General features: G+C 38.9%; 8 protein-coding genes across 8 annotated transcripts; 4 read left to right on the top strand and 4 right to left on the bottom strand.

The window, feature by feature from the left end:
- The first annotated feature begins 4,643 nt into the window (after positions 1 to 4,643).
- On the top strand, positions 4,644 to 5,663 carry LOC109431192 (histone H1). The gene has a single exon (XM_029868490.2). It carries the CDS (start codon positions 4,697 to 4,699, stop codon positions 5,360 to 5,362), a length of 666 nt encoding a protein of 221 aa, XP_029724350.1. The 5' UTR covers positions 4,644 to 4,696; the 3' UTR covers positions 5,363 to 5,663.
- A 714-nt stretch (positions 5,664 to 6,377) lies between these two features.
- On the bottom strand, positions 6,378 to 6,827 carry LOC109420140 (histone H4). The gene has a single exon (XM_029868750.2). The coding sequence runs from the start codon at positions 6,752 to 6,754 to the stop codon at positions 6,443 to 6,445; it is 312 nt and encodes a 103-aa protein (XP_029724610.2). The 5' UTR covers positions 6,755 to 6,827; the 3' UTR covers positions 6,378 to 6,442.
- A 1,924-nt stretch (positions 6,828 to 8,751) lies between these two features.
- Positions 8,752 to 9,241, bottom strand: LOC109431220 (histone H2A). The gene has a single exon (XM_019707432.3). It carries the CDS (start codon positions 9,168 to 9,170, stop codon positions 8,796 to 8,798), a length of 375 nt encoding a protein of 124 aa, XP_019562977.1. The 5' UTR covers positions 9,171 to 9,241; the 3' UTR covers positions 8,752 to 8,795.
- A 145-nt stretch (positions 9,242 to 9,386) lies between these two features.
- LOC109420106 (histone H2B-like) lies at positions 9,387 to 9,984 on the top strand. The gene has a single exon (XM_029868462.2). The coding sequence runs from the start codon at positions 9,429 to 9,431 to the stop codon at positions 9,801 to 9,803; it is 375 nt and encodes a 124-aa protein (XP_029724322.1). The 5' UTR covers positions 9,387 to 9,428; the 3' UTR covers positions 9,804 to 9,984.
- Positions 9,985 to 15,773: 5,789 nt separating this feature from the next.
- Positions 15,774 to 16,527, top strand: LOC109420122 (histone H1). The gene has a single exon (XM_019694433.3). It carries the CDS (start codon positions 15,828 to 15,830, stop codon positions 16,494 to 16,496), a length of 669 nt encoding a protein of 222 aa, XP_019549978.2. The 5' UTR covers positions 15,774 to 15,827; the 3' UTR covers positions 16,497 to 16,527.
- Positions 16,528 to 17,581: 1,054 nt separating this feature from the next.
- On the bottom strand, positions 17,582 to 17,981 carry LOC109420100 (histone H4). Its single transcript, XM_062859705.1, has one exon. The coding sequence runs from the start codon at positions 17,910 to 17,912 to the stop codon at positions 17,601 to 17,603; it is 312 nt and encodes a 103-aa protein (XP_062715689.1). The 5' UTR covers positions 17,913 to 17,981; the 3' UTR covers positions 17,582 to 17,600.
- Positions 17,982 to 19,691: 1,710 nt separating this feature from the next.
- LOC115254131 (histone H2A) lies at positions 19,692 to 20,119 on the bottom strand. The gene has a single exon (XM_029868496.2). It carries the CDS (start codon positions 20,078 to 20,080, stop codon positions 19,706 to 19,708), a length of 375 nt encoding a protein of 124 aa, XP_029724356.1. The 5' UTR covers positions 20,081 to 20,119; the 3' UTR covers positions 19,692 to 19,705.
- Positions 20,120 to 20,296: 177 nt separating this feature from the next.
- Positions 20,297 to 20,765, top strand: LOC115264619 (histone H2B-like). The gene has a single exon (XM_029868497.2). The coding sequence runs from the start codon at positions 20,341 to 20,343 to the stop codon at positions 20,713 to 20,715; it is 375 nt and encodes a 124-aa protein (XP_029724357.1). The 5' UTR covers positions 20,297 to 20,340; the 3' UTR covers positions 20,716 to 20,765.
- Positions 20,766 to 26,417: the final 5,652 nt, after the last annotated feature.

Below are 26,417 nucleotides of genomic sequence, written 5' to 3'. Positions count from 1 at the left end.
AAAAAAAATGCAAAAAAGTGACCTTTCTCATACTAAATCCCATACAAATTGCAATCGCAATGCTGAATGCGGGGACATAATCAATCGCAAATTTTGCACATTTTTACGGACGCTAAAAGGAATCAAAAAAGCTTTGTTCCGGGTTGATGCGTTTAAATTCAAATTCTACCATACAACGTTCACCCACTCTAATCACGACTCTAAAACGTCGTTTGGCATGATATAATTATAAGTCGAAATTTGCTTTTGTTTTTTTTTACATTTCGGGTAACATGGAATCCCTATTCTTCATAAGTTTCTCGATGATTTCAAATAGTAAATTTATAAGAAGAAGAGAAATTAGTAACTTTAGTAAAATTGCCTTCAAAGGCCTGTACCAGTTTTTCTAGCGTAACCAATAGATGCTGCTTGTAACATGAATAACCACTTGTTTATAATTTGTTTATACATTCCACTAACTCACTTCGGAAACTGTCCATTTGTTTTTAATGCAAGCGTTAAAGTAGCTCAAAAAAGGATTTACCATGAATTTCAGTCTATGCCACTTGAAAAAAATAGTGGTAGAGACGTAGCGTAATATCGAGTGATGTTCATTCATCACTTTTCACAGTTCTTGACGTCCTATTGTGTCTCGTATCGCAATGAAATACACATTCAAACATTTACGCTTGAAAAGAAAACTTTGTACAATATGTGGCACGAATTCACTGCGCAGTGGTTTTTTTCGATTTTATTACTAGTTTTTTAAACCTTTCAGGACGCGCGCCATCGAGCAGCTGAAACTGCACCGCACTCGCGCTATATACGGCAAGCGAAATTTTGTTGGTAGTGCTGTAGTTTTTGCAACGACGCGCGTCCTGAATCAATACTCAACAAATTCTCGCTCGATTTTATCATGGTTTTCGTTTCATTTTATCACGTTTTTTTTTTTTATAAAGCATTACGAGTTCAACATGAAATAGCACAGAAACTGTAATACGACATGTTCGGTGTAGTACTAGAATTATAGTAATGAGCTGAATTTTTGTATGGTGAGAAGGTGAATTCTCTATTTTTGCAATGAAATGGTGTGAACAGCGTGGGTATTATGATTCCTTGCCTAATTTAATGCTGTTTGGGCACACTTTGGGCAACTGTATTGTTTAAACTGCAAGAAATGGAGACAACAACAACACTGTTGCCCAAAGTTTTGCTCAAACATCAAATTAGGCAATGAATCATAATACCCACGCTTTTTACACCATTTCATTGCAGAAACGGAGAATTCACCTTCTTACTATACAAAAATTCATCTCATTACTTCAAATCTAGTACTTCCTGATTGCGTCCTATTTTAAAATTGTAATATATATATATATATATATATATATATATATATATATATATATATATATATATATATATATATATATATATATATATATATATATATATATATATATATATATATATATATATATATATATATATATATATATATATATATATATATATATATATATATATATATATATATATATATATATATTATTTTTCAATAGGACGCAATCAGTGAAGTACTAGATTGAAAGTAGTGAGCTGGATTTTTGTATGGTGAGATGATCAAATCTTCATTTCTGCAGTGAAAAGGTGCAAACAGCGTGGGTTATATAATTTCTTGGCTAATTTGATGCTGTTTGAGCAAAAGTTTGGGTATCTGTGTTGTTGAAGTTGCAAGAAATAATGAATACAACAACACAGTAACCCAAACTTTTGCTCAAACAGCATCAAATTAGTCAAGAAATCATATAACCCACGCTGTTTGCACCATTTCATTGCAGAAATGGAGATTTGATCATCTCATCATACAACAATCTAGCTAACTACTTTCAATCTAGTACTTCACTGACTGCGTCCTATTGAATTTAAAGGTTTAACAAATTATGTATACTAATCCCAAAAATAAAACAATTATGAGCGGAGTTTTTGTATGGCGAAAAAGTCAATTCTCCGGTTCTGCAATGAAATGGTTCAAAAAGTGCGGGTACTATGATTCCTTGCCTAATTTGATGCTGTTTGAGCAACACTTTCGGTAACTGTGCTTTTAAGTGGCAAAAAATGGAGAAAATAACAATACGGTTACCCAAAGTTTTGCTCAGACAGGATCAAATTAGGCAAGGAATCATAATACCCGCACATTTTGAACCATTTCATTGCAGAAACGGAGAATTGATCCTCTCGCCATTCAAAAATTCCGCTCATTACTTCAATTCTAATACTTCATTAAGTTTTTGACAAACTAAATTTATTTTGACATAAGTTTTATCAATTTTAGTGTGATATGGGGTGAATTTATTTTCAGCATGGTGAGTATCATGGGTCCATATTCTCTAAACAACAGAAAGGATTCTTTGATAACTTAAAACACTCTTATGTTGTGTATCGCAATGATCACCTGCATCCTTACACTGCAAATTTTGTTTACTGGTATTCAGCAAACTTTGCTGTTTTTTTTGTGTGTGCTGATTTCATTCAGCAATGCGAATTTACTGAATATCAGCAATTATTTTTCAACTTGCTGAACCATCCAGCAATTTTGACAGTTGATCAGCAATGTTGTGCTGAAATTCAGCAAAAACTTTTCAGCAAATTCAGCACACTAGACTGTATTCCCCCCTCTTACCCCTAGAGCGTTACGTAAGTTGTGGACGGCGACTGAGGGTCTTGATATCACCTTTTGGAATCTTATCCATGATAGCATTCAATAGGCTGTAAAATTTCCTTTTCTTTTGCATTGCAGTAGCATCGCTTGGCGCGTAACATTGGATCAGTGCCCAGGTTGCACTACCAGGTAAGCACACAACTCTTAGCTGGTGGTCTTTGTCATCGATTGACCCGTGGAAGCATGTGGTAGGCACCTATGAAGACCAGAGCTATGTTGTACGCTCCTTGTCAACTCACCATTTTGCAGCCCTTCGGATGACCTAGCCCATTCGAAAAAAATATCTTTCACCATCTCTTGACATGTTCATGTTATGCACCAAACCAAACATGCTTGTATTGATAAGTACTATCTTGTTAAGTTAATAAAACAAAACAAGATATAAAACAAGCTATGCTCGGGATGTCCAGCAACCCGTGTGGCTCATCTCTTCCGAATAACCAATCGTAACGCAATCGCGAGGAGACCAGAATAAAGCGATCAGGCGCCACCATTGCAGGCGCTTAATCGAAGAAGAGCCATGCGCCCCCATCGCATTGACGTATTGTGGAAGCTGTGGATGGAAGAAGTGATGGAGTGCTGCACGATGGAGGGCACCCAACGAAATGGTCAGGCCACTTTAAGAAGTGGGAAATAAAAGGAGCAAAAAGAACAAGAGATACAAGCGCTGGGCAAAAAAAGGGTTCTCCGCCGAGGGGTAGTGCTGTTTTTTTTTAGTTTTATGTCCGGAAATTCTCTGCCCTTGAGTTACGTGAGGCTATTTGAGACAGGCAGTCAGAGTACTACTCCTAACTAACTTACCCGATGATTACAGAATATAAATATTGCATATCATAAACATGGACACAGAAATAATAGATAATCAAATTAAAAAAACGTGGTATAGAAGTATATAGAATACGTCAATAATCCACGATAGTTCATTTATTATTATTGGTGAATTAAATGAATAAATAGAACATTCCGAGGGTGACTCGAGTACCCTAAATTTCAAACACCTGTTCTGAAAATTCACCACTTGTTCTAAAAAACTTAGGCTACCAAATAACTGTTGAGAAATAATTTTCCAAGTTTTAAGTTAATTCAATTGACGACAATCGTAGGTTTCATTCAAGGAGGCACAGCTCTAATAATAAAATTTTCAGGATTTGATACCAAAGGATGGAAGCAATTCAAATTTCTATGTCACATAAATATGTTCCGATATGCGTTACAAAACTCGATTTTGGCAGAACATTAACAACTATTGTTATGCTATGTCCATTGTCCAAGCATGAAATGACTTATCTACAAATCCTTCCATATTTCGATTCAATTCGCATAATTGAGAAATGATAATAAATATTCCAATATCTTTCATTTACTGATGAAAGAAAACGAGTAAATCTTCTAGTCATGCAAGTATGTTTGTTCTACATTACTTTACTATTTTCAATATAAATTTGTTTGTAGGTACAAGAATAAAGTAAGTTGAACTACACTAGCAAGAGTAGCGTACTGAAAGCAGGGAAACTTCAGCATTCATTTATGCATTAAAAACCGTAATTTTAAATAAAATCTACTTTGCCTTCAGTAGGGAAACTATTCTACTATTGGTTCAAATTGATAACTTATTCTTCTAAATTGTTTTAATACGTATTTTATGATATTTTTCAAAAAATGTTAATTGACAATGAAAGAGATCTCACATTGAATCATGAGTATGAACCAATTTTAATATCCGAACATATACAATATTAAACAAAATCGAAAGCCTAACATTAAAGTTATAGTCTCGGAATATAATTGGTGTAATTATTAGATGTACTGTTTGTATAAATTGTGTTTAAGTAATTGTTGTCAATAGTTTTCCAAATAATTTATTTCCCATAAGTTTTCTTTTAATGTCATGCGTTCCTAACACAGACATCAACATTGAGGCTCATGCACTTCTCGATTTCATATACATTCGTTTTATTCAACGCTCGAGTGAAACTAAATCCAGTTACAATCAAGATGACTGAAACCACCACCGAAGTTGCCGCCGTGGCCCCAGCTGCTGCCTCGCCAGCCAAGGCCCCGAAGAAGACCAAAGCCGCCAAAGGAGACGCCAAAAAGCCAAAGAAGCCAGCCACTCATCCACCAGCGAACGAAATGGTCTTGGCCGCTCTCAAGAATCTGAAGGAACGGAAGGGATCTTCATTGCAGGCCGTCAAGAAGTACATCGGGGCCAATTACAAGTGCGACGTGGCCAAGTTGTCCATTTTCATCAGGAAGGCTCTGAAAGCTGGCGTCGAGAAGGGCACCTACGTTCAGACCAAGGGATCCGGTGCTTCAGGATCATTCAAGCTGAAGGACAAGAAGGCTGCCGCTGAGAAGAAGCCCAAGAAGGCTGCAGGTGAGAAAAAGAAGGCTGTCAAGAAACCAGCTGCGAAGAAAGCCACTGGCGAGAAGAAGGTCAAGAAGCCTGCTGCCAAGAAACCAGCTGAGAAGAAGGCCAAAGCAGCCGGTGCCAAGGCCGCCAAGAAAGCCGGAACAGTGAAGAAGGCTGCTGCTCCCAAGCAAAAGGCTACCAAACCATCGAAGGCTGCTGCCAAGAAGCCCAAGACTCCCAAGCCAAAAAAGGCTGCTCCAGCTAAGAAAGCTGCTCCGAAAAAAGCAGCTGCTAAGAGCAAGAAGTAAGCGTGGGTTCAACGCCGTTTGAGTGGAAAATCGTACAAAAATCAGTCCTTTTCAGGACTACCAGCATGATCTCAGTAAAGAGTTATAAGTTGAAAATGATTCCTGATATTTAATGTCTTCTAGTCATAAATTTGAATTTCACATTACTTCTTAACTGGTACATGTATTGAGTATTGAATCATGTTTTTGAATAATGTCTGTTGGAAAGATTCAATGCGACGTCGTTTTGTTTCATATAAAAAACGGACCTTGCTATCTAGTATGAAACCCAGTATTACAATGCATAACCTTCTTCTTGTGAAACACTTGCAAAAAAATTTATCTTCAGTATTTAGAGGATTTAGTGTGGTCTTAGGTAACAATCATGTCTGACAGGTAGTTGAAATTGACAGGTACAATTCAAATTGAAAGGGCAATTATTTCTTTGCTTAGCGTTAAATACTGCTAAAGAGTCCAAACACTAAAAATTAGATTGTATAACTGCTGTTCCATCAAACTCTCATATGAGATTGAATTTATACCGTGCCCTTAAGGCTGCAACTTGGTGTGTAACTTATTCTTGGATATGCTAACAGTAACGGCCAACTAAATGTATCCTTTAAGGGCAGACTTGTTAGAATCCCAAAATGGCCGCCACAATGAACGACTTTACACCTACTCACGTTTTCGAGGGCACAAATATTTTCGTAAACAAAACCAGTGCACCTGATCTTCTTATTTTAGGCTAATTACAAGTGAACAAGAGCAGAATAATAAAATGTACTGTTGTTTAAAGCTTGCTTCTTGATTTGTGCACCTGAAGTTCTGATGCACTGTTGAAGCGGAATTTCAAGACGTTTGTCCTTAACGAATTCAAAGGCTGAATCATAATGCGTTCTCATGTTTTCGGAAATCAAAGCAATTGATTGTCTAGTGTAATGTAGAGGTATAAAAATAATCTCAAAAAATCGCATAACTAGTAACCTAGTTTTTGAAACAAGGACACAACAAGAAAATTAAATGGAAAACTCTTTTAAGGAATACGGCTTGTAGCCCTGAGAAGGGCTGTTTTGTTTTGAAAATTTCTGTTGCTGACACAGCTTAACCGCCGAAACCGTACAGAGTACGTCCCTGGCGTTTCAAAGCGTACACAACATCCATAGCGGTGACGGTCTTGCGCTTGGCATGTTCAGTGTAGGTGACGGCGTCACGGATCACGTTTTCCAGGAACACTTTGAGGACGCCACGAGTTTCCTCGTAGATCAGACCGGAGATACGCTTCACTCCACCACGCCGAGCCAGACGACGAATGGCGGGCTTTGTGATACCCTGGATGTTATCACGTAGAACTTTGCGATGACGCTTGGCGCCACCTTTTCCAAGACCTTTTCCTCCTTTGCCGCGGCCAGTCATTGCTGCTTATTTGGGGTAATGTGCGTTGTGTCGACTCGAACGAATGAAATCAAACTGATGCCTGTTCGGATGCTTGCACCCTAATTTATACTGTAAAACGACGGTTGAATTTCCTCTTTGCTCTTTCTCGCCTACCTATACCAATCTGCATCTATCCAGACTCGAGAGACAGTATAAAAGCAACCCTCTTTGCCGTTCAGGCATCATTTTCAGTCTTTATTCGATCGTGTTCAGTTAACAATCAACCAGCAATGGCTCGTACTAAGCAGACCGCTCGTAAGTCCACTGGAGGAAAGGCTCCTCGCAAACAGTTGGCCACCAAAGCCGCTCGCAAGAGTGCTCCAGCCACCGGTGGAGTGAAGAAGCCTCATCGTTACCGGCCAGGAACTGTTGCCCTGCGTGAGATCCGTCGTTACCAGAAATCCACCGAGCTGTTGATCCGCAAGTTGCCTTTCCAACGCCTGGTCCGTGAAATCGCTCAGGACTTCAAAACCGATCTGCGTTTCCAGAGCTCAGCCGTTATGGCTCTGCAGGAAGCCAGCGAAGCCTATCTGGTTGGATTGTTCGAAGATACCAATCTGTGCGCCATCCATGCCAAGCGTGTCACGATTATGCCAAAGGACATCCAGCTGGCACGTCGTATCCGTGGTGAACGTGCTTAAGTTCAGTGACAAATGTGACTCTCGTGATCTCAGAACACACTTTTGACCAAATACAAACGGCCCTTCTCAGGGCCACAACTATACTTCTAGAAAGAGTTATAAGTTTATTTTCCCTAATGAGTATTATTGGTCCAAATGCAAAAGCTTAGTAAGACAAGGAATTAAAATACGATTCGTTGTTATAACAACTTTTGCATACTTTGACTAATATTGTTTGTTTAATCAAAACAAACTAAATGACGTTGGTTTAATTGTCAATCATCGGAAACACATACGACACTTTTTACAAGTTACATACATCACATTTAGATAATTTCATCAAAAACAGGGTAATTCAAATGCACAATTGAATGTTTTGCACTCAATTTGAATTCTTAATTTTCCTTCAACGATGCAATTTGATTTCATTTAGCTCCCTCATTCAACTGCCAGAGAAGTTCGTTATTCAAAATGGCTGAAGTTATATTCCGACGCTATGAGTTTACCCTTCCTCTAGGCAATTTTATTAAAGGTGTTTTTTAAATTAGATGTATGGGTAATTATTGAGGTATATTCTTTATGTTTTGTACTTGTGTTATGACGTTAACGCTTAGTGATTCAGAACTCATATTCTTGATGGGGTGCGTATTAATAGGAGTTATCTTTACGATTTTGCTCTTTCCTAGAGGGATAATTTACCTTAATAAATGAGTAACAGTCCTTAAGGACAGACTGGTTAGAATCCCAAAATGGCAGCCACAATGGCCGACTTTGGCACCTACTCACGATTTCGAGGGCACAAATCTCTTCGTAAACAAAACCGGCGCTCCTGATCTTCTTATTTTAAGCTTGTTACGAGTGAGCAAGAACAGAATAATGTAATGCACTGCTGTTTGAAGCTTGCTTCTTGAGATTTGTGCGTTTGAAGTTCTGAAGCACAATTGATGCGGGATTTCAAGACGTTTGTCCTTAAAGTTTTTATGATTCTTCGCATAACACACGTCATTTCTTGAAACATTTCAAGCCATTTCTTCAATTTCACCTCGCTTTGTTCTTTCTTATTTTTGTCATCGTTAAACCCTGACACGTATTATGTGTGTGTTCAATCGAGTTCAACGATGTGTATGAAAGTTGCTGTAAAACTTAAAAATCAGCCTTTTGAGATTGAAATTTATACATTTTTCCAACATTTAGCAACAAAACCATAAAAATGACTCATTATGAGTTGTGCTAGTCGTGCACGAAGCGGAAACCAAACATTTGAAAGTAGTCAATCATCACTAGATATTTTCATTAACACAGCGCCTTTATAAAATTACTTTCTAAAATAACTCTTTCACTCAATATCTATGGTCGTCCTGATAAGGACGGGTTTTGTTGCAACGATGTCGATAGATGATTTAGGCCTTCTTTTCGGTTTTCTTGGGCAACAGCACTGCCTGGATGTTAGGCAGTACACCACCTTGAGCGATAGTAACTCCAGACAGAAGTTTGTTCAATTCCTCATCGTTGCGGATGGCCAACTGCAGATGACGTGGGATAATACGGGTCTTCTTATTATCACGGGCAGCGTTTCCTGCCAATTCAAGCACTTCAGCAGCCAGATATTCCATCACGGCAGCCAGATAGACTGGAGCACCGGCACCAACGCGCTCTGCATAATTACCCTTCCTGAGCAGACGATGGATACGACCGACTGGGAATTGCAATCCAGCGCGGTTCGAGCGGGACTTTGCTTTTCCCTTAACTTTTCCTCCCTTGCCACGGCCAGACATTTTGATAGAGATGTGTAGAACGGGTGCTAACGATACGATATACGAAACAGTACTGATGGGAAAACGAATATTCACGTTTATTTTATACATTCGTTATGGTACACGACTCCAATACAGGGATGGGCAAAAGAGTAGTAGGTATACGTAATGCAGAAAAGAGGCTGAGTGTCCGTTACTATTCTAGGGGTATAAAAGAGCAGGCAATCGCCTGGGTAGAATCATTCGTTTCTCGATTCCAGAGTATACAGTCGTTTGAAAATGGCACCGAAGACCAGTGGAAAGGCCGCCAAGAAGTCCGGCAAGGCTCAGAAGAGCGTTGTCAAGGGAGACAAGAAGAAGAAGAAGCAGCGCAGGAAGGAAAGCTACGCCATCTATATCTACAAAGTGCTGAAACAGGTCCACCCTGATACCGGTGTTTCGTCGAAGGCCATGAGCATCATGAACAGCTTCGTCAACGACATCTTCGAACGGATCGCTGCTGAGGCTTCTCGTCTGGCTCACTACAACAAGCGCTCAACTATCACATCCCGCGAAATCCAGACCGCTGTGCGTCTGTTGTTGCCAGGAGAATTGGCCAAGCACGCCGTCTCGGAGGGTACCAAGGCTGTAACCAAGTACACCAGCTCCAAGTAAAAATGTGACCTCGAAGAACCACATCTGACAAAAACGGCCCTTCTCAGGGCCACCGAAATGTTCTGAAAGAGTTATATTTGGTTTAATTTTCTATGAATACTTGGCATTTTGAATGTGTTACGTGTGTGAAAATGCAAAATGGTCATGTCTAACGTTTGCATTATAAAAATGGACTTTTTCACACAATTTTGTGAAGTTCTTTTGCATTCGAGTGTCATATTTCAAAATGTTTCTCGATACTACAACTTGACTTCTACTTTCACATCCATTTCAATATATGCGTTCATTTTGGAGCTTCACCAATAAATGTGAAAATGTGTTGAAAAATAAAATGTGTTTACCAATGATTTTCTACTGAGGACATACAGTGCATTGCAGTGCACCTCTGTGCTCCACTGAGATAAAATCGCCTAAAAATTTATACGAATATACCTTTGCATAGTTGATGAAAATATAAGGAAAACATAGATGACTGTGATCATTTTTGGCTTTGAAGTAGGGTAGGGGAAGCACTTAAGAAACCACGATTAAATCATATTATAAAATTGGTAAACTTTTACATCACATGCACTTTTATCTCCTTATTCATTCGCAAATATAACGGAGGTAATGATATTCTGTATTGACATGAATCTACAATAGACTGGATCAACAAGGTCGATTTTATAGAACAAAGCTTTTTAGATTTCTTTTAGCGTCCATTGCAAAATTTAGGATCGATTGGTTGTGTTCCCGTATTCCGCATTGCGATTAAAATTTGTATGGGATTTTGTATGGGAAAACGTACTTTTAAAATTAAAAAAAAATGTCTGCGACCAAATAACTTATGACGTTAAAGTGTAGCCTAGGATATGTAGAAAAACCGCAAATTTATCAGAGGCTTATGAGAAAAGGCAGGCAACATGGACCAAAAATTGAGATTTTATTATTGTTGTTATTCCTTAAAGACAAACGTCTTGAAATTCCGCTTCAACAGTGCATCAGAACTACAGACGCACAAATCTCAGGAAGTAAGCTTCAAATAATAGTGAATTTTATTATTCTGTTCTTGCTCACTTGTAATAACCTTAAGATAAGAACCTATGGTTTTGTTTACAAAGAGGTTTATGCGTTCCAAATCATAAGTAGGTGCCAAAGTCAGTCATTGTGCCAGCCATTTTGGGATTCTAACAAGTCTGTCCTTAACATGTTAAATGTTAAGCACCATCGCATAACCTGTACGTTATAACTTTCGTCACAAGTGACAATTCGCTTTGTTGTCTTTGAAAAAGCTTTTCGGCACTTTCAAGGTTATATCTTAACGCCATCGGTTATATAGTTGACGAAAAACTCTTATGAGAAAAAAAAATGCAAAAAAGTGACCTTTCTCATACTAAATCCCATACAAATTGCAATCGCAATGCTGAATGCGGGGACATAATCAATCGCAAATTTTGCACATTTTTTACGGACGCTAAAAGGAATCGAAAAAGCTTTGTTCCGGGTTGATGCGTTTAAATTCAAATTTTACCATACAACGTTGACCCACTCTAATCACGACTCTAAAACGTCGTTTGGCATGATATAATTATAAGTCGAAATTTGCTTTTGTTTTTTTTTTACATATCGGGTAACATGGAATCCCTATTCTTCATAAGTTTCTCGATGATTTCAAATAGTAAATTTATAAGAAGAAGAGAAATTAGTAACTTTAGTAAAACTGCCTTCAAAGGCCTGTACCAGTTTTTCTAGCGTAACCAATAGATGCTGCTTGTAACATGAATAACCACTTGTTTATAATTTGTTTATACATTCCACTAACTCACTTCGGAAACTGTCCATTTGTTTTTAATGCAAGCGTTAAAGTAGCTCAAAAAAGGATTTACCATGAATTTCAGTCTATGCCACTTGAAAAAAATAGTGGTAGAGACGTAGCGTAATATCGAGTGATGTTCATTCATCACTTTTCACAGTTCTTGACGTCCTATTGTGTCTCGTATCGCAATGAAATACATATTGAAACATTTACGCTTGACAAGAAAACTTTGTACAATATGTGGTACGAATTCACTGTACAGTGTTTTTTTTTCGATTTTATTACTAGTCTTTTTAACCTTTCAGGACGCGCGCCATCGAGCAGCTGAAACTGCACCGCGCTCGCGCGGTATACGACGAGCGAGGTTTTTTTGGTAGTGTTGTAGTTTTTACAACGACGCGCGTCCTGAATCACTACTCAACAAATTCTCGCTCGATTTCATCATGATTTTCGTTTCGTTTTATCACGTTTTTTATAAAGCATCACGAATTCAACATGAAATAGCACAGAAAATGTAATACGACACGTTCGGTGTAGTACTAGAATTGTAGTAATGAGCTGAATTTTTATATGGTGAGAAGGTGAATTCTCCATTTTTGCAATGAAATGGTGTGAAAAGCGTGGGTATTATCATAACTTACCTACTTTGAAACTGTTTGAGCAACACTTTCGGTAACTGTGTTTTTAAGTGGGGAAAAATAGAGAAAATAACAATACGGTTACCCAAAGTTTTGCTCAAACAGCATCAAATTAGGCAAGGAATCATAATACCCACACTTTTGAACCATTCCATTGCAGAAAAGGAGAATTGTTCTTCTCGCCATACAAAAATTACGCTCATTACTTCAATTCTAGTACTTCATCGATTGTGTCCTATTATCATGCTGCATTTTTGTTTCAATATCAACCAAAAAATTGTATGTATTATCGTTTTTTTTTTCTTGCAGCAATAGCAAAAAAAAATAATGATTTGCAATCGTTTATAGCTGAAATTGTTTTCGAAATTGCTGTCAAAGGAACATTTTTCTGTACTATTTTTTTACCGTTAAAACGGCATCCCATAGTAAAAACAGTGCCCGGCACAAAAAAAAAAAAAGATCCAGTGGTTAAAGTTTCTAATAAACTAAATGCAAAAATAATAAAATATATGTACCTTTCAATGAATGTACTTCATCCATTTTTCATTGTTTTAGTAGTCTATATTGAAAAATTTTGGGTTTTTGTGGAATACAATGATTTCTAATAAGATTGGAAAAGTTTCATGAAAATTAGGTATGACAGAAAAAAGATCTACTTAGCAATTAGTTCTGAAACTTCAAAAGTTTACCAAATTTTCCCACGTTTTCGTTTGTTTGTGTATGCTATAAGTTTTTGACATACTAAATTTATTTTGACATAAGTTTTATCAATTTTAGTTTTTTTTTAGTTTTTATTAACCCTAAAAGGGATACCTTCATGGCCTCAGTTTCGTCACCTCGCTGAGTATGTTCCATCAAAGGCGAGCTCTGAAAGGCACCTGGGGTCCAATGGACCGCAGGCATCCCTTTTACGGTTAATGTGTATTTTAACTTAAATGCTAATTCCACACTCATCAATTTTAGTGTGATATGGGGTGAATTTATTTTTAGCATGGTGAGTTCTTCTTCTTCTTCTTGGCGTAACGTCCTCATTGGGACAAAGCCTGCTTCTCAGCTTAGTGTTCTATGAGCACTTCCACAGTTATTAACTGAGAGCTTCCTCTGCCAATGACCATTTTGCATGCGTATATCGTGTGGCAGGCACGAAGATACTCTATGCCCAAAGAAGTCAAGGAAATTTCTTTTACGAAAAGATCCTGGACCGACCGGGGATCGAACCCGTCACCCTCAGCATGGTCATGCTGAATTTACCGCCTCGGCTATATGGGCCCATGGTGAGTATCATGGGTCAATATTCTCTAAACTACAGAAAGGATTCTTTGATTACTTAAAACACTCTTATGTTTGTGTATCGCATTGATCACCTGCATCCTTATGGTAAAGCTTGCTAGAGGTTCTATTATATATCTAGATAATTACAAATGTATTAAAAGTGATACACACGGTGTATATTCATAATATTAACATCTCAAGTCAACATACGTAACGCTTTTTTTGCATGAAAATACAAAACAAAATGCACGAGTCGTAACACTCGACTGTATCCCCCCCTCTTCCCCCTAGAGCGTTAAGTAAGTTGTGGACGGCGCATGGGGGCTTGATATCACCTTTTGGAATCTTATCCATGATAGCATTCAATAGGCTGTAAAATTTCCTTTTCTTTTGCATTCCAGTAGCATCGCTTGGCGCGTAACAATGGATCAGTGCTTGGGTTGCACTACCAGGTTAGCACACAACTCTTAGCTGGTGGTCTTTGTCATCGATTGACCCGTGGAAGCATGTGGTAGGCACCTGTGAAGACCAGACCTATTTTGTACGCTCCTTGTCAACGACAACTCACCATTTTGCAGACCTTCGTATGACCTAGCCCATCAGAAGAAAATATTTTTCACCATCTCTTGCTATGTTCATGTTATGCACCAAACCAAACATGCTTGTATTAATAAGTACTATCTAATTAAGTTGATAAAACAAAACAAGATATATGCTCGGAATGGCCAGGAACCCGCGTGGCTCATATCTTCCAAATAATCAATCATAACGCAATCGCGAGGAGATCAGAATAAAGCTATCAGGCGCCACCACTGCAGGCGCTTAATCGAAGATGAACCATGCGCCCCCATCGCATTCATGTTTTGTGGAAGCTGTGGGTGTCCAGAAGTGGTGGAGTGCTGCACGATGGAGGGCACCCAACGAAATGGTCAGGCCACTTTAAGGAAGTGGGAGATAAAAGGAGCAAAAAGTACAAGGAACAAGAGATACAAGCGCTGGGCAAAAAAAGGGTTCTCCGCCGAGTAGTGCTGTGTTTTTAAGTTTTATGTCCGGAAATTCTCGGCCCTTGAGTTACGTGAGGCTATTTGAGACAGGCAGTCAGAGTACTACTCCTAACTAACATACCCGATGATTACAGAATATAAATATTGCATATCATAAACATGGACACGGAAATAATGGAAAATCAAATTGAAAAATCGTGGTATAGAAGTATTTGGAATACGTCAATAATCACCGATAGTTCATTTATTATTATTGGTGAATTAAATGAATAAATAGAACATTCCGAGGGTGACTCGAGTACCCTAAATTTCAAACACCTGTTCTAAAAATTCACCACTTGTTCTAAAAAACTTAGGCTACCAAATAACTGTTGAGAACTAATTTTCCAAGTTTTAAGTTAATTCAATTGACGACAATCGTAGGTTTCATCCAAGGAGGCACAGCTCTAATAATAAAATTTTCAGGATTTGATAACAAAGGATCGAAGCTATTCAAATTTCTATGTCACATAAATATGTTCTGATATGCGTTACAAAACTGGATTTTGGCAGAACATTAACAACTATTGTTATGCTATGTCCATTGTCCAAGCATGAAATGGCTTATCTACAAATCCTTTCATATTTCGATTCGATTCCCATAATTGAGAAATGATAATAAATATTCCAATATCTTTCATTTACTGATGAAAGAAAACGAGTAAATCTTCTAGTCATGCAAGTATGTTTGTTCTAGATTGCTTTACTATTTTCAATATAAATTTGTTTGTAGGTACAAAGATAAAGTAAGTTGAACTACATTAGCAAGAGCAGCGTACTGAAAGCAGGGAAACTTCAGCATTTATTTATACATTAAAACCCGTAATTTTAAGTAAAATCTACTTTGCCTTCAGTAGGGAAACTATTCTACTATTGGTTCAAATTGATAACTTATTCTTCTAAATTGTTTTAATACGTATTTTATGATATTTTTCAAAAAATGTTAATTGACAATGAAAGAGATCTCACATTGAATCATGAGTATGAACCAATTTTAATAATCAAACATATACAATATTAAACAAAATCGAAAGCCTAACATTAAAGTTATAGTCTCGGAATATAATTGGTGTAATTATTAGATGTACTGTTTGTATAAATTGTGTTTAAGTAATTGTTGTCAATAGTTTTCCAAATAATTTATTTCCCATAAGTTTTCTTTTAATATCATGCGTTCCTAACACAGACATCAACATTGAGGCTCATGCACTTTTCGATTTCATATACATTCGTTTTATTCAACGCTCGAGTGAAACTAAATCCAGTTACAATCAAGATGACTGAAACCACCACCGAAGTTGCCGCCGTGGCCCCAGCTGCTGCCTCGCCAGCCAAGGCCCCGAAGAAGACCAAAGCCGCCAAAGGAGACGCCAAGAAGCCAAAGAAACCAGCCACTCATCCACCAGCGAACGAAATGGTCTTGGCCGCTCTCAAGAATCTGAAGGAACGGAAGGGATCTTCACTGCAGGCCGTCAAGAAGTACATCGGGGCCAATTACAAGTGCGACGTGGCCAAGTTGTCCATTTTCATCAGGAAGGCTCTGAAAGCTGGCGTCGAGAAGGGCACCTACGTTCAGACCAAGGGAACCGGTGCTTCAGGATCGTTCAAGCTGAAGGACAAGAAGGCTGCTGCTGAGAAGAAGCCCAAGAAGGCTGCAGGTGAGAAAAAGAAGGCTGCCAAGAAGCCAGCTGCGAAGAAAGCCACTGGCGAGAAGAAGGCCAAGAAGCCTGCTGCCAAGAAACCAGCTGGTGAGAAGAAGGCCAAAGCAGCCGGTGCCAAGGCCGCCAAGAAAGCCGGAACAGTGAAGAAGGCTGCTGCTCCCAAGCAAAAGGCTACCAAACCATCGAAGGTTGCTGCCAAGAAGCCCAAGACTCCCAAGCCAAAGAAGGCTGCTCCAGCTAAGAAAGCTGCTCCGAAAAAAGCAGCTGCTAAGAGCAAGAAGTAAGCGTGGGTTTAACGCCGTAAGTGGAAAATCGTACGAAAAACAGTCCTTTTCAGGACTACCAGCATGATCTCACTAAAGAGTTATAAGTTGAAAATGATTCCTGATATTTAATGTTGTCTAGTCATAAATTTGAATTTTACATTACTTCTTAACTGGTACATGTATTGAATTTTGAATCACGTGTTTGAATGATGTCTGTTGGAAAGGTTCAATGCGTCGTCGTCTTATTTCATATAAAAAACGGACCTTGCTGCCTTGTATGAAACCCAGTATTGCAATGCATAACCTTTTTCTTTTGAAACACTTGCAAAAAAAGTTATTATCTTCAGTATTTAGAGGATTTAGTGTGGTCTTAGGTAACAATCATGTCTGACAGGTAGTTGAAATTGACAGGTACAATTCAAATTAAAAGGGCAACTTTTTATTTGCTTAGCGTAAAATACTGCAAAAGAGTCCAAGCACTAAAAATTAGATTGTATAACTTCTATTCCATCAAACTCTCATATGAGATTGAATTTTACACCGTGCCCTTAAGGCTGCAACTTGGTGTGTAACTTATTTTTGAATATACTAGCAGTAACGACCAACGAAATTTATCCAAATAATTACTTACAATACCTTTAAGGACAGACTTGGTAGTATCCCAAAATGGCCGCCACAATGGACGACTTTGGCACCTACTCACGTTTTCGAGGGCACAAATATTTTCGTAAACAAAACCAGTGCACCTGATCTTCTTATTTTAGGCTCATTACAAGTAAACAAGAACAGAATAATAAAATGTACTGTTGTTTAAAGCTTGCTTCTTGAGATTTGTGCATCTGAAGTTCTGATGCACTTTTGAAGCGGAATATCAAGACGTTTGTCCTTAACGAATTCAAAGGCCGAATCATAATGCGTTATCATGTTTTCGGAAATCAAAGCAATTGATTTTCTAGTGTAATGAAGAGGTATAAAAATAATCTCAAAAAATCGCATAGCTAAATACCTAGTTTTTGAATTAAGGATAAAACAAGAAAATTAAATGAAAACTCTTTTAAGGAATATGGCTTGTAGCCCTGAGAAGGGCTGTTTTGTTTTGAAAATTTCTGTTGCTGACACAGCTTAACCTCCGAAACCGTACAGAGTGCGTCCCTGGCGCTTCAGAGCGTACACAACATCCATAGCGGTGACGGTCTTGCGCTTGGCATGTTCAGTGTAGGTGACGGCATCACGGATCACGTTTTCCAGGAACACTTTGAGGACGCCACGAGTTTCCTCGTAGATCAGACCGGAGATACGCTTGACTCCACCACGCCGAGCCAGACGACGAATGGCGGGCTTTGTGATACCCTGGATGTTATCACGCAGAACTTTGCGATGACGCTTGGCGCCACCTTTTCCAAGACCTTTTCCTCCTTTGCCGCGGCCAGTCATTGCTGCTTACTTGGGGTAATGTGCGTTGTGTCGACTCGAACGAATGAAATCAAACTGAGGCCTGTTGGGATGCTTGCACCCTAATTTATACTGTGAAACGACGGTTGAATTTCCTCTTTGCTCTTTCTCGTCTACCTATACCAATCTGCATCTATCCAGACTCGAGAGACAGTATAAAAGCGACCCGCATTGCCGTTCAGGCATCATTTTCAGTCTTTATTCGATCGTGTTCAGTTAACAATCAACCAGCAATGGCTCGTACTAAGCAGACCGCTCGTAAGTCCACTGGAGGAAAGGCTCCTCGCAAACAGTTGGCCACCAAAGCCGCTCGCAAGAGTGCTCCAGCCACCGGTGGAGTGAAGAAGCCTCATCGCTATCGGCCAGGAACTGTTGCCCTGCGTGAGATCCGTCGTTATCAGAAGTCCACCGAGCTGTTGATCCGCAAGTTGCCTTTCCAACGCCTGGTCCGTGAAATCGCTCAGGACTTTAAAACCGATCTGCGTTTCCAGAGCTCAGCCGTTATGGCTCTGCAGGAAGCCAGCGAAGCCTATCTGGTTGGATTGTTCGAAGATACCAATCTGTGCGCCATCCATGCCAAGCGTGTCACGATTATGCCAAAGGACATCCAGCTGGCACGTCGTATCCGTGGTGAACGTGCTTAAGTTCAGTGACAAATGTGACTCTCGTGATCTCAGAACACACTTTTGACCAAAAACAAACGGCCCTTCTCAGGGCCACAACTATACTTCTAGAAAGAGTTATAAGTTTATTTTCCCTAATGAGTATTATTGGTCCAAATGCAAAAGCTTAGTAAGACAAGGAAATAAAATACGATTCGTTGTTATAACAACTTTTGCATATTTTGACTAATATTGTTTGTTTAATCAAAACAAACTAAATGACGTTGGTTTAATTGTCAATCATCGGAAACACATACGACACTTTTTACAAGTTACATACATCACATTTAGATAATTTCATCAAAAACAGGGTAATTCAAATGCACAATTGAATGTTTTGCACTCAATTTGAATTCTTAATTTTCCTTCAACGATGTAATTTGATTTCATTTAGCTCCCTCATTCAACTGCCAGAGAAATTCGTTATTCAAAATGGCTGAAGTTATATTCCGACGCTATGAGTTTACCCTTCCTCTAGGCAATTTTATTAAGGGTGTTTTTTAAAATTAGATGTATGGGTAATTATTGAGGTATTTCTTTATGTTTTCTACTTGTGCTATGACGTTAACGCTTAGTGATTCAGAACTCATATTCTTGATGGGGTGCGTATTAATAGGATTTATCTTTACGATTTTGCTCTTTCCTAGAGGGATAATTTACCTAAATAAATGAGTAACAGTCCTTAAAGTTTTTATGATTCTTCGCATAACACACGTCATTTCTTGAAACATTTCAAGCCATTTCTTCAATTTCACCTCGCTTTGTTCTTTCTTATTTTTGTCATCGTTAAACCCTGACACGTATTATGTGTGTGTTCAATCGAGTTCAACGATGTGTATGAAAGTTGCTGTAAAACTTAAAAATCAGCCTTTTGAGATTGAAATTTATACATTTTTCCAACATTTAGCATCAAAACCATAAAAATGACTCATTATGAGTTGTGCTAGTCGTGCACGAAGCGGAAACCAAACATTTGAAAGTAGTCAATCATCACTAGATATTTTCATTAACACAGCGCCTTTATAAAATTACTTTCTAAAATAACTCTTTCACTCAATATCTATGGTCGTCCTGATAAGGACGGGTTTTGTTGCAACGATGCCGATAGATGATTTAGGCCTTCTTTTCGGTTTTCTTGGGCAACAGCACTGCCTGAATGTTAGGCAGTACACCACCCTGTGCGATGGTCACTCCAGACAGAAGCTTGTTCAATTCCTCGTCGTTGCGGATGGCCAACTGCAGATGACGTGGGATAATACGGGTCTTCTTGTTATCACGGGCAGCATTTCCTGCCAGTTCAAGCACTTCAGCAGCCAGATATTCCATCACGGCTGCCAGATAGACTGGAGCACCGGCACCAACGCGCTCTGCATAATTACCCTTCCTGAGCAGACGATGAATACGACCGACTGGGAATTGCAATCCAGCGCGGTTCGAGCGGGACTTTGCTTTTCCCTTAACTTTTCCTCCTTTGCCACGGCCAGACATTTCGATTGAAGATGTTTAGAGCGGTTGCTAACTATACGAATGTACGAAACAGTACTGATGGGAAATCGACTATCCACGTTCATTTTATACATTCGATATGCTACACGACTCTAATACAAGGATGGGCAAATGAACAGTAGGTATACGAAATGTCCAAAAGGGGCTGAGCGTCCGTTGCTATTCTAGGGGTATAAAAGAGCAGGCAATCGCCCGGGTATAATCATTCGTTTCTCGATTCCAGAGTATACAGTCGTTTGAAAATGGCACCGAAGACCAGTGGAAAGGCCGCCAAGAAGTCCGGCAAGGCTCAGAAGAGCGTTGTCAAGGGAGACAAGAAGAAGAAGAAGCAACGCAGGAAGGAAAGCTACGCCATCTATATCTACAAGGTGCTGAAGCAGGTACACCCTGATACCGGTGTTTCGTCGAAGGCCATGAGCATTATGAACAGCTTCGTCAATGACATCTTCGAACGGATCGCTGCTGAGGCATCTCGTCTGGCTCACTACAACAAGCGCTCGACTATCACATCTCGCGAAATCCAGACCGCTGTTCGTCTGTTGTTGCCAGGAGAATTGGCCAAACACGCCGTCTCGGAGGGTACCAAGGCCGTAACCAAGTACACCAGCTCCAAGTAAAAATGTGACCTCGAAGAACCACATCTGACAAAAACGGCCCTTCTCAGGGCCACTGAAATGTTCTGAAAGAGTTATATTTGGTTTAATTTTCTATGAATACTTGGCATTTTGAATGTGTTACGTGTGTGAAAGTGCATAATGGTCATGTCTAACGTTTGCATTATATAAAAGGGCTTTTTTACACAATTTTGATGAAGTTCTTTTACATTCGAGGGTCATATTTGAAAATGTTCCTCGATACTTGAACTTGACTACTTACTACTTTCACATCAATATTCATTCACTTCAATATATGCATTCATTTTGGAGTTATACCAATAAATGTGAAACAGTGTTGCAAAATAAAATGTGTTTTCCAATGATTTTCTACTGAGGACATACAGTGCATTGCAGTGCACCTCTATGCTCCACTGAGATAAAATCACTCAAAATTTTATAAGAATATACCATTTCATAATTGATGAAAATATAAGGAAAACATACATGACTGTGATCATTTCACATTATAATAGGGCTTCGAAGTAGGGTAGAAGAAGCATTTTTAAGAAAACACGAGTAAATCATATTATAAAATTGGTAAACTTTTGCATCACTTTCACTTTTACATCCTTATTCATTCAGATATATAACGGGGGTAATGATATTCTGTATTGACATGAATCTACTATAGCCTGGATCAACAAGATAGATTTTATAGAACAAAGCTTTTTAAATTTCTTTTGGCGTCCATTGCAACATTTAGGATCGATTGGTTGCGTTCCCGTATCCCGCATTGCGATTAAATTTTGTATGGAAAAACGTACTTTCATAAGTATAAAAAAAATGTCTGCGACCAAATAACTTATGACGTTAAAGTGTAGCCTAGGATATGTAGAAAAACCGCAAATTTATCAGAGGCTTATGGAAAAAGTTATTGCCAGAAGGCAATATGGACCAAAAATTGAGATTTTATTATTGTTGTTATTCCTTAAGGACAAACGTCTTGAAATTCTGCTTCAACAGTGTATCAGAACTTCAGACGCACAAATCTCAAGAAGCAAGCTTCAAACAATAGTGAATTTTATTATTCTGCTCTTGCTCACTTGTAATAAGCTTAATATAAGAAGCTCAGGTGTGCTGGTTTTGTTTAAAAAGAGGTTTATGCGTTCGAAATCGTGAGTAGGTGCTAAAGTCAGTCATTGTGGCAGCCATTTTGGGATTCTAACAAGCCTGTCCTTAACATGTTAAATGTTAAGCACCATCGCATAATAATATCTTAACGTCATCGGTTATATAATTTACGAAAAACTTAATCCTCTTATGAGAAAAAAAATGCAAAAAAGTGAGTTTTCTCATACTAAATTCCATACAAATTGCAATCGCAATGCTGAATGCGGGGACATAATCAATCGCAAATTTTGCACATTTTTCTTGGACGCTAAAAGGAATCGAAAAAGCTTTGTTCCGGGTTGATGCGTTTAAATTCAAATTTTACCATACAACGTTGACCCACTCACGACTCTAAAACGACGTTTAGCGTGATATAATTATAGGTCAAAATTTGCTTTTGTTTTTTTTTTTCATTTCGGGTAACATGGAATCCCTATTCCTCACAAGCTTCTCGATGATTTCAAATAGTAAATTTATAAGAAGAAGAGAAATTAGTAACTTTAGTAAAACTGCCTTCAAAGGCCTGTACCAGTCTTTCTAGCATAACCAATAGATACTGTTTGTAACATGAATAACCACTTGTTTATTGTTTGTATAGAAATTCCACTAACTCACGTCGAAAATAGTCCATTTGTTTTTAATGCAAACGTTAGAGTAGCTCAAAAAGGATTTACCGCGAATTTGAATCTATGCAACTTCAAAAAATAGTGGTAGCGTAATATCGAATGAAGTTCATCCATCACTTTTCACAGTTCTTGACGTCCTAGTATGTCTCGTACCGCAATGAAATACACAGATTTTATTACTAGAGTCTTTTTTACCTTAAAGGACGCGCGCCATCGAGCAGCTAAAACTGCACCGCGCTCGCGCTGTATATGACGAGCGAGATTTTTTGGTAGTGTTGTAGTTTTTACAACGACGCGCGTCCTGAATCACTACTCAACAAATTCTCGCTCGATTTCATCATGCTTTTCGTTTCGTTTTATCACGTTTTTTATAAAGCATTACGAATTTAACATGAAATAGCACAGAAAATGTAATACGACACAATCAATGAAGTACTAGAATTGTTGTAATGAGCTGAATTTTTGTATTGTGAAAAGGTGAATTCTCCATTTTTGCAATGAAATGGTGTGAAAAGCGTGGGTATTATGATTCCTTGCCTAATTTAATGCTGTTTGACCCGAGCAGAAGAGAATATCAAATTAATAACTACGAAATAACATAACGTGTTTTTATATCTTTGTTTGTTATCATTATCTTATCAAGGCATTACTTCTCCATAACATCTTTTGTAGGGCAATCTTATTTTATTATGAGCACGGTATTGGTATACATTCATTAATTAACATTTAAATAATATGTTTTGTTGTAAATCAAATTTAGTTATTATTTAGCTATAAAGCGTGCATAAATATTTAATCAACAATACCACAACGATAACAAGTTTGGAAATTTTCATGTCCGGGGGAACGAGATATACGGCCGAGAGAAACACTTCCACACGCGGACATTACATAATAAAAACATGCACAATGTGCATTGCACATTTATTAACACAAGACTACTATTTACATTATGTACACAATATTACAAACGAATTAAAAGTAATCTCGCGGAGATCGCGCGGGCAGCATCTTGCTGCTGTAGCAGATGATGGCGTTCTGTTTTTGTTGCTTCTGTTCGTCGTCGTCGTCGTCGGCGGCGGCGGTCGTCGTTTATCTGTCGTCGTGATAGAGACGAGCCGAGCCGATGATGCTTGTATAGGGGGCAGTCGTCTCACGTTAGATCCCGTTCACAACATCTCCCCCTTTTAGGATGACGAACGATATTGAACCAAGGTAATTTTCTTCGACGCTACGAAGAAATCCTTGATCGCACGATGTGGAGTGAAGCTCGTTGTTGCCCCACCATTGCACTAACCGTTGAAAAAGAATGATGCGCAGGATGCCGACTATCTGCTGCTGCCGTGTGGCCAGACAGGATGCATCCGATGACGCCGTACATCTTCGGGATCGAAACCGGGCTTACGCAGAAGGACGTGGCCAAGTAAACGTCTGGCTTCTGCTGGGTTGCGCGATCCAAACGGTGTTGAACGAGTGGAATGGTGGAAACGAGCGGCTGTCTATTGGACCGAATCTTGGTGCTGTAGGAGGAAACTGCGTGGATGAGTACGTCTCCTAGCGAGCTGCGATTGCCAAGTCCAAAAGATGTTGGTGATTATGTCGATGCGAAAACGGCCAACTTGAAGATCGACGGTACATCACCAAAAGAGGATGCCGTGTGTGGATGGCATCGGACTCCTTGCTATGGTGCATGCTGGATGATGATGATGTAGGAGGAAATGAGTATTCCGAATCGAACCGGGCCGATGTGGGAGGACGCTGACTGGGCGTTCGGACTCCCACTGGGTTGCGAGATTCGGCGATGTGCATCTTTCGGAAACAACCTGAGCTGCCACAGGAGGACATCATTGACTGATGATGTGCGACTCCTGCCGGGTTGTGTTTTCCGAATGGCGGCGAAGATACAACTTACTGCGTTACTCCATTTTCCCTCCTGCGTAGATTCGTTGAGTTGGTCGTTTGGAGCTGCGGTACGACCCAACTACGAAAAACCTCGTCGCCACTTTCATGTCCGGGGGAACGAGATATGCGGCCGAGAGAAACACTTCCACACGCGGACATTACATAATAAAAACATGCACAATGTGCATTGCACATTTATTAACACAAGACTACTATTTACATTATGTACACAATATTACAAACGAATTAAAAGTAATCTCGCGGAGATCGCGCGGGCAGCATCTTGCTGCTGTAGCAGATGATGGCGTTCTGTTTTTGTTGCTTCTGTTCGTCGTCGTCGTCGTCGGCGGCGGCGGTCGTCGTTTATCTGTCGTCGTGATAGAGACGAGCCGAGCCGATGATGCTTGTATAGGGGGCAGTCGTCTCACGTTAGATCCCGTTCACAACAGAAATTTACGTTGTTTTCAGCATTTCGTGATGGAGAGCTTATGCATAATCTCTCATCTGTTCACCATCCTCTTCTCTCTGGCCTTACATCCTCACTGGTAGCATACCAGCTTCACAGCCTTATGTTTTAGTGTTATAGATAGTAGAGTCAACATTAATCAGCGGAGATGAGCGACCTATATACAAAAGAACATGTTTTCACGATCCCAACAACGCCAAAGAGCCATTTTACAAGATGTTTTCGTTCAGTAGTAAAATTCCAAGAGGAACTTATTGAAAGGTTTTTTTAGATAGATACCATAAACTTCAGACAAGTCTTCTAGAGAAATTCAAAAAATTGTGTCGATTATGGGGAGAGGGGGGCACTCTATCTCCCTCGTGGTATTTACCATACCTAATATTAAACATAAGGTACATTGTTATATTTCAGGTACAGTCGAGTCTCTTACTAAACGAATTCCTATTAAACGGACTCCTATCAGACGAACTCCTATTAGACAGGGGTGAGCGTTATAGGAGACTAAGAGCTTATGGGATTTCGGCTTTTTGGGGGGTGTGGCCTATTATCTCGGGTGTGTTAAGAGTTAGCGCAATACTTTTTCGGCAAAGTTTTAGGGTTTGATAAGATCTACCATTTAGAAGAATTGCGAAACAAGTGTTAATTTTTATGTAAGTTTATGTCATTCTGATCAACTTATCCAAAGATACCAACTTTTTAAGTTATCAGGATTCTGAGCTATGAGGTTTCTAAAATTTGTATGTTCACTAGCGCCGCCTAGTGGCAGAATTGCGAAACATTTGTTTATTTTTATGTAAGTTTATGTCATACTGATCAACTTTGCTTAAGACACCAACTTTCTAAGTTATAGGGATTCTGAGATATGAGGTTTTGAAAATTTACTTGCTCACTAGCGCCGCCCAGTGGAGGAATTTCGAACTTCGCAACTCATCGTCAGTAAGTTATTGGCGTACCCAACAACTTTCCCGAAGACACTATACTTCCAAATTATCAGGGTCTTGAGCTATCGCATATCGTAACGTTTGCTTGACAACCTGATATGGTTCTTGTAGTGCAATTTAGCATCAAATTGTTGATGGTCCCTCTAGCGGCCAAGTTGCCAGCTAATCATATGAACCAAAGTTCTAAATGGTAGATCTTATCAAGCCCTAAAACTTTGCCGAAGAAAGTATTGCGCTAACTCTTAACACACTCGAGATAATAGGCCACACCCCCAAAAAGCCGAAATCCCATAAGCTCTTAGTCTCCTATTAAGCGGATTCCTATTGCGCCTCCCGACCAGTGATCTTATAAGAGTCTCGACTGTATATTAAATAAATTTTGTTTAATGAATGATTGATATTGAATACATGGTTATAATTTTTGTAATTATAATCAATTTTGTTTTTAAATTATTATCACTTCAAATATTCAAAATTTGTTATTGAAATATTTCTTTATTCATTATTATTAAATTGTTATTGAAACCAACAAAACATGTTATCAAATTGGTCTTCCAGGAACATTTTTTTGTTATGAGTTTTGTTATTTTGCCGCTTATGACAGACAAGTTTATAACA

Source organism: Aedes albopictus, chromosome 3 (genome assembly GCF_035046485.1).
Source record: "Aedes albopictus strain Foshan chromosome 3, AalbF5, whole genome shotgun sequence".
NCBI lineage: Eukaryota > Metazoa > Arthropoda > Insecta > Diptera > Culicidae > Aedes > Aedes albopictus.
This window is presented reverse-complemented; position numbering and strand designations above follow the sequence as displayed.

What these genes read in the sequence shown, in the direction of transcription:
- LOC109431192 (XM_029868490.2), top strand. Translation starts at nt 4,697, where the DNA reads ATGACTGAAACCACCACCGAAGTTGCCGCCGTGGCCCCAGCTGCTGCC.
- LOC109420140 (XM_029868750.2), bottom strand. Translation starts at nt 6,754, where the DNA reads ATGACTGGCCGCGGCAAAGGAGGAAAAGGTCTTGGAAAAGGTGGCGCC.
- LOC109431220 (XM_019707432.3), bottom strand. Translation starts at nt 9,170, where the DNA reads ATGTCTGGCCGTGGCAAGGGAGGAAAAGTTAAGGGAAAAGCAAAGTCC.
- LOC109420106 (XM_029868462.2), top strand. Translation starts at nt 9,429, where the DNA reads ATGGCACCGAAGACCAGTGGAAAGGCCGCCAAGAAGTCCGGCAAGGCT.
- LOC109420122 (XM_019694433.3), top strand. Translation starts at nt 15,828, where the DNA reads ATGACTGAAACCACCACCGAAGTTGCCGCCGTGGCCCCAGCTGCTGCC.
- LOC109420100 (XM_062859705.1), bottom strand. Translation starts at nt 17,912, where the DNA reads ATGACTGGCCGCGGCAAAGGAGGAAAAGGTCTTGGAAAAGGTGGCGCC.
- LOC115254131 (XM_029868496.2), bottom strand. Translation starts at nt 20,080, where the DNA reads ATGTCTGGCCGTGGCAAAGGAGGAAAAGTTAAGGGAAAAGCAAAGTCC.
- LOC115264619 (XM_029868497.2), top strand. Translation starts at nt 20,341, where the DNA reads ATGGCACCGAAGACCAGTGGAAAGGCCGCCAAGAAGTCCGGCAAGGCT.